The sequence below is a fragment of the Ailuropoda melanoleuca genome, chromosome 18, assembly GCF_002007445.2.
Source record: "Ailuropoda melanoleuca isolate Jingjing chromosome 18, ASM200744v2, whole genome shotgun sequence".
NCBI classification, from domain to species: domain Eukaryota; kingdom Metazoa; phylum Chordata; class Mammalia; order Carnivora; family Ursidae; genus Ailuropoda; species Ailuropoda melanoleuca.
In genome coordinates, this window is record NC_048235.1 from 4,621,578 (window position 1) to 4,628,555 (window position 6,978).

At 45.9% G+C, this 6,978-nt stretch overlaps 1 protein-coding gene across 1 annotated transcript; it reads right to left on the reverse strand.

The window, feature by feature from the left end:
* Positions 1-905: 905 nt before the first annotated feature.
* On the reverse strand, positions 906-3,387 carry LOC100464956 (sperm-associated antigen 11). Its single transcript, XM_002929937.3, has 2 exons — positions 2,828-3,387; positions 906-1,182 (listed from the first exon to the last, which is right to left on the reverse strand). The coding sequence occupies exons 1-2, from the start codon at positions 2,880-2,882 to the stop codon at positions 974-976; spliced, it is 264 nt and encodes an 87-aa protein (XP_002929983.2). The 5' UTR covers positions 2,883-3,387; the 3' UTR covers positions 906-973.
* Between the last annotated feature and the right edge of the window lie 3,591 nt (positions 3,388-6,978).

The window sequence follows — 6,978 nt, forward strand, 5'->3', positions numbered from 1 at the left end:
AAAGAGCCTGGGGAGAGGCCCAAGGCAGTTACTCCAAACGTTCACTGATGCCTGACCCGGGAATCGAGACAGGAACCCAAGAGTCTATTTTCCAGGTGACTCTTGAAGCTCAGGGAATTTGTGGGCAGACTGGACTCAGGCAGTGAGCAGGAATACAGATGCCAGGCAGCTCCCCAAGCTACTAGGCTGGAAAAACCTTGGCACAGGGTCTGCCCCTTCCACCAGCACACTTGCTTTTGGTATTTTCTGACATTTCCTACCTGGAATTAATATTCACTACTCTTGGGGGGCCTGGCTCAAAGGTGTGGTATAGACAGCACGTGTGAGCCCCCCAGGTACCCCATGAAGTCTGTTATTTAGAAGTAACCCAGCACCGTGATCATATCAGAGTCCCTCCAACGACCTGCTGACCTGGGCAGTCCACTTAACCGTTCGGCTTTCATTTTCCTTCCATCCCACCAATGGGGCGGCTTATACGTGCTCCATAAGATTGTGTTGTGTTCACCAGGTGGGAAAACCTAAGGGTAAATGTGACCTGTTGTGATGCCGGGGGAGGGGGACGAGGCTCATCAGGGCCGGGCCATACGCAGGTGGAGGCCGGTGTTGGGTCTGATGAGAAGGCAGAAGGCATTTGGTGGGAAAGGGGCCAGGGGATTGACTGACTGCATTTCTGTCCCTCTGTGGATGACATCAGCCTGGAGCGTGGTCTCTAGTCCCCCTGTCTGTGGGTCAGTGAGAGACACTCTCAGGAGCGAGGAAAGGAGGTTGGCTATTACAAAATTCTGAGACTGTCAGGAAAAAAAACAGAGAAAGGTAAAGTAAGCAAGCTTTTAGGAAAATTCTTTCATCAGACCTTCACCCTTGCTGCCGGATGCATTCAACAAACATTTATTGAGCACCTTCAATCAGCCACACATCCTTGTAAGTCCTTGGAATGCTTCAAGAGCCCTCCTGACTTCCAGAAGCTTACATGTTAGGTCTCAGCTTTCTTGTTTTTGCCATCATTTTTGCCGTCCATCTCTGGTTTATTTTTTCCTTCTGCCTCTGTGGTTGGTAGGCAGCACCTGTTCCAGGGATTGGAGCAGATTTCAGCCTTTTTCTCACCAAAATGGCAGAAGAAAAGCCTGCAGGTTCCGTGTTGTGTCAAGCAGATAACATCTCTGATTCCAGGTGGAATATCCCCTGTCGGTACAATAGTGTAGAGTTGATACCGAGTTCATATGGTACCGAGAGTACAAGAGGACCCCGCCCACAGCCCAGCTCTGTCTCCTGTATTCTTCCAAAGTGCAGTGTCTTTGGACAAGTTCCAGTTTAACTGAGCTTTGGTTTCTTAGCTTTAAAACAGACCCAATAACCCCCACCTCAGAATGTTTCCAGAAGGGTGTATATTTTATCCTATATTATTATATCAGCATTCTCAAACTTCCTGGGGACAGACAGGAGTTATTGAATTAGGGGAAAGCAGAGAAGTTTCAGAGAACAGAGTAGAATAAAGGAGGGGTGGGTCTGGGTCTCTAGGAAAATTGGAAATAGCTCTGATTCTTAGTTTGTGGCCCCATTTTTAATTTCATGTCTTACAATGATTTTCACCATGACTTGTGAACCTGTAGGTCAAGCACGACCACCCCATATGGAAAGTATTTTCTATTAAAAAAAAAAAAGTGTAACTGTGTGTGGTGACGGGCGTTCACTAGGCTTACTTGCGGTGGTCACTTCACAACGCATACAAATACGGAATCATTATACTGTATACCCGAAAGTAGTATAAGGTCATATGTCAATTCTATCTCAAAAAAAAAAAAAAAGCACTTCCTATTTGGGAATGAGATATCAGGTCTGCAGTGTCACCTCTGATGACCATAGACAACAACAAAAACCATAAAATGCCCACAGAGTTGGTCTCGCACGATTTATTTTATTTTTAAAGACTTTATTTGTCAGAGAGAGAGCACAAGCAGGGGGAGCAGCAGAGGGAAAGGGAGAAGCAGACTCCCCGTTGAGCAGGGAGCCCAAGAGCCTTGATCTCAGGACTCTGGGATCATGACCTGAGCCGAAGGCAGAGGCTTCACCGACTGAGCCGCCCAGGAGTCTCAGTCTTGCACAATTTAGAAAACAACCTTGTGCAAGATCTCAGCAATAACTGGGGCCTACCCTGGGATCCCGTGTCACCTGGGCTCTGCCGTGGCTTGGGGAGGACAGTCAAGTGAAAACATGGGCCCCACAGCAACGAAGGTGGAAGAACCATGAGCCTAGGGACCTGGAGATCTGCATTCTAGTCTTACCTCCTCCAGTAGCTAATTCTCTCTCTTTGGACAATTTGTTTAACCAGCAATGCCTCAATGTTCTCCTGCAGAACTGACCACATGGGGTGCGGGGCTGGAGGAATGCTGTCCTGGGCATGAGTCACTGCTGGGCTGTAAGTGATGAGTGCCCAGCAGTACACCGTCACTCTCCTGGGAGCTCAGTGTCCTCTCCCTGTAGAGCACAGGGCTGCCCATAGTCCCTTCCAGCTCTGACATTCATGTGACTGTCATTTTCTCCTGGAAACTTTTCTCAGACTTCGGTGAATGTTTCCTATGTCTACCAGAGCCGAGGTGCCCCCTTTGTTTTGTGTTAGATGACCCTGATATCCCATATTTCACTTTTTAAGAAACTCTTCACAGGGAAGATCCAAATGGTCCAGAGCTGAGCCCCAGATGGGCCCCCCTGCACTGTTACCAACACACAGACACCCCGGCCCTCCACACGGAGGCTCATCTGAGGGGTTCCCGCCCTAGCTGCCCTGGTCACCTCCAGCAGCTTTCTGCACCGGCCAGGAGACATTTACCTGAGTTCGCTTGGACCAGGCAGAAGAGGACAGCAAAGAGAAAGAGGACCTTCATGTTTCAAGGTTCCCTGCGGCTTTCCCAGCCCTCCTGTGCAGAAACACCAAGCCGACGAAAGGTGGAGTGGAGTGGAAAGGACACAAAAATGGGACATTTATAGGTTTTTGGGAACACTGATCAGGAATGAGCACATTTATCTGGTCTACTGAGTACGGCTGTGGGCAGAAGGTACTGGATACTCTTCCTTTCTGCCTAAAAATAGACAAGCTTCTTGATATTGGGAGAAGCAGGGCTTGACCTATGGCTCGGTACACCAAGGTCGCCCTGGAAAGAGAACCAACGGCCGTGAGAGGCTCCTTAGAGCAGGTGCTGCGCTGGGTAACAGAGACGGCCATGTGCCAACACGCTTCCTGCCTTCGGGAAGCTTCGGTTTGGGCGGCATGAGCGCATGAACTGAGCACAGGATACCCTCCCAGGTGTGTACTCGACAGACACGGGCCCCTGCGCCCCATGAGACACGCCCAGGAGTGCGGCCCCGGCCTCGGGCGCTGCAGCCGTCCGCGGAGCACGACCTCGGAGCCATTCCAGCCGGTACCAAGACCAGGGAGGCGTCCCCACGGCCGCTGCCCTGGGAAGGCCGCCACGGAGGCTTCAGTGCGCACGCGCCGCGCCACACCCCGCAGGAGCACATGGGGACAGCATAGGGCAGTCTTTTTTTTTAAACGTGGCAAATCTAATTTGTGTATTAAAAGGCAGGAAGTTGCCTATTTTGGCGGAAGAAGGAAGAGGGTAGAGTCTTCTCTCGTTCCACAAAGTCGTCTTGACTTAGAGTGTGCAGCCTAGGGGGGACAAGGGGAGGCTTTGCAGAGCACTGGGCTGCAGGACGGACAGAGCCCGCCTCGGGGACCCCAGGTGAGCCTTTAGGAGGATGGCATTCGAGCCGGGTCTGGAAGGACAGCTCTCCATGCAGCCGTACCTAGCAGACGACGCTAAAATGCCCAGTGGTTGCAGCTTCTCCTTCTGCCCGGACTTGGCTGAGGGCCCAGCATCACCTACGTTTATTTCCCTTACAATTCACTTACGAAGACATGAAAAACAAGTCTTCTTGCCATCTCGTTCTCCAGGCTTCATGATAGCTGTTTCTAGTTTCTTACCCTTCCTTCCAGAATTTTCCATGTGTGCATACACAGAGATGAATCTCCGTGCCCCTTTCTGTAGAAGCAGTGACAGACTATACTTCTTACTCTGGACTTGCCTTTTTTATATGACGTACCTTGGAGATTTGTTAACTAGGTGCATGGAGAGCTTCCTCATTTTTTATAACAGCTGCATGTGAGTTCTTTTAGGTGGTCTCCCACCTGATATACACCATCCACAACAACATCTGACCGTGCGAATTACTCAGACAATGCATTTTGATGAGAAGTCAGGTGGTGGACCCAGACTTCTGGAGGTGAGCAAGGAAGGACATAGGTGAGCAATGCAGGTGGCTGGAAGAGGTGAGGACCAGGAGTTCACTTTGGATGTTCCAGGACTAGAAAGATGAAGCAAAGACAATGTGGGTCTTAATGAAGGATAGCCTGATTCACTGGCCTTTCTGTACCTTGTAAAAACACCTATGAAAATAGGAGATAAGGAGGGGTTCCTGGGTGCCTCAGTTAAGCATCCGATTTTGGTTTCAGCTCAGGTTGTGATCTCAGGATCATGAGATCGAACCCCAGATTGGGGTCCACACTCAGCATGGGGTCTCCTTGGGATTCTCTCCCTCTTCCTCTCCCTCCCCTTCTGTCCCTCCTCCGGTGTGTGGCTCTCTGTCTCACTCAAAATAAATAAAGAAAGAAACAAACGAATAAATAAGATCTTTTAAAAATGTGAAAATAGGAGTTAAGGAAGAATTATTTGGGAACTAAATGCTACTTTTCTCTCTTTGCCAACAAAAGTTCACCCTATAGGTCACCATGAACTAACAATCATAAAATAGATATCAAAATGTGTATGAGTCTATGAGAAATCTGTTAAAATTTGAAATTCTTTTTCTCTGGAGCATCTGTTCTGAACACATCTCCACATTTTCCCATTGTGAAAAAGGCATCAGCATCTTGATTTGATCCTTGAGAACACTCTCTTCTACGCCAAGAACACATCCTAAGTTCATGACTTCGAATGAATGATTATAATTCTGAATCCACCTCTGTGGATGCAGAAAGTATAGCTATGAGATGTAAGAATTAAGTTCAGTACAGATTCTAGCACTTATATATCCAAATGTATGTGCTGTTTTCTAAAAAGTCACCTTAGTAGGTGAAACCATAAAAAGTATGTTTTGTACTTCGTGTTCTTGCTTGCTAGTTAGACTTACCTGATTTAGAAGAGATTTAAGGTAAATGTGGATGGCATATTTTTTCTAGCAGTCCAGCCAGTATTCAAATAGTTGTGAGATTAGAGTTTGAAATTTGTTTTCTGTATAGTTTGGAAATTCTATGAGCTATGTTGGAAAGGTAGCTCACCTGGGAGAGAAATACAGCAACAGTATTAGAATTTTATCGCCCACTTTTTTCTTTACACATAGATGTGTTATTTTCAAGTCACAGACTCAGATACAACTGCTAAGAAAGAATCCCGTGAGTAGTGTTGAAGAATTAGGCATGCCATCCCCACAGAAGACAAACTAGGAAATCGAGCTCATTGAACAATTTCATTAATCTGGTCATAGGGTCATTGGTTCTTATAATTACAGGGTTGAAAGGAACTAGAGCTCAGTTTGTCCCAGCACGGAAGATGATTGCTCTGGGTGCTTTATACTCAGACAGAGGAAGATGGTGTAAGGAAAGATGAAAGATGTCCTTGGTTTGAAAACATTTGAGAGTGGCAAAACATTTGTATATATTAAAAAAAAAAACCTTGATATGATTCAACAATAATTAGATAAACAGCCTAATTTAAAAACGGGCAGAGGACTTGAATAAACATTTCTCCAGGGAAGAAATGCAAATGGCCAACAAACACAGGTGTTTGTTGAAGGTGTTCAACATCAGTAATCATTCGGGAAATGCAATTCGAACCACAGAGATATCACTTCCCAGGCACTAGGAGGTCCGATGGAAATAATAATAATAATAATAATAATAATAATAATTAACTATAACAATGACAACAATAGCAAAGTGGTATTGCTGCCCTATGACCAGTAGAGTTTTTATTTCCAATTTTAGTCTCACCATTTCAATAAATGGGTACTAACTAGGTAGTTAGAATTCTGCCAGGAATCCCACCCACCTGCCATCCAGGTGACTCTGAAATAGGGCTCCACTGCTCTCTGGTGAGTGAAGCCATTTACTCTTTCCACTTACTTATTTGCCCCATGAGAACGTAAGCTCCTTTCAGGTAGAGGTTTTGTGTGGTTGGTTCTTTATCTTTAGGACCTAGAACAGTGCTTGTCATACAATAGAAGCTCAATGGATAGTTGTTGAATGAATTCACATGTTTTCTTTTTTTTTTCATCTTTTATCTATTATTTATTTATTTGTTTGTTTGTTTTTTATTATGTTATGTTAGTCACCGTACAGTAACCATTAGTTTTTGATGTAGTGTTCCATGATTCATTATTGCTTATAACACCCAGTGCTCATTACAACATGTGCCCTCCTTAATACCCATCACCGGGCTAACCCATCCCCCTACCCCCCTCCCCTCTGAAACTCTCAGTTGTTTCCCAAAGCCCATAGTCTTTCATGGTTCTGCTCCTCCTCTGATTTCACCCCTGCTTCATTTTCTCCTTCCTTCTCCTAATGCCTCCCATGCTATTCCTTATGTTCCACAAATGAATGAAACCATATGATAATTGCCTTTCTCTGCTTGACTTATTTCACTTAGCATAGTCCCCTCCAGTTCCATCCATGTCGATGCAAATGGTGAGTATTCATCCTTTCTGATGGCTGAGTGGTATTCCATTATATATATGAATCACATCTTCTTTATCCATTCATCTGTTGAAGGGCATGTTGGCTCCTTCCATAGTTTGGCTGTTGTGGACAATGCTGCTATGAACACTGGGGTGCATATGGCCCTTCTCTTCACTACGTCTGTATCTTTGTGGTAAATACCCAGTAGTGCAATTGCTGGGTCATAGGGTAGCTCTATTTTTAACTTTTTT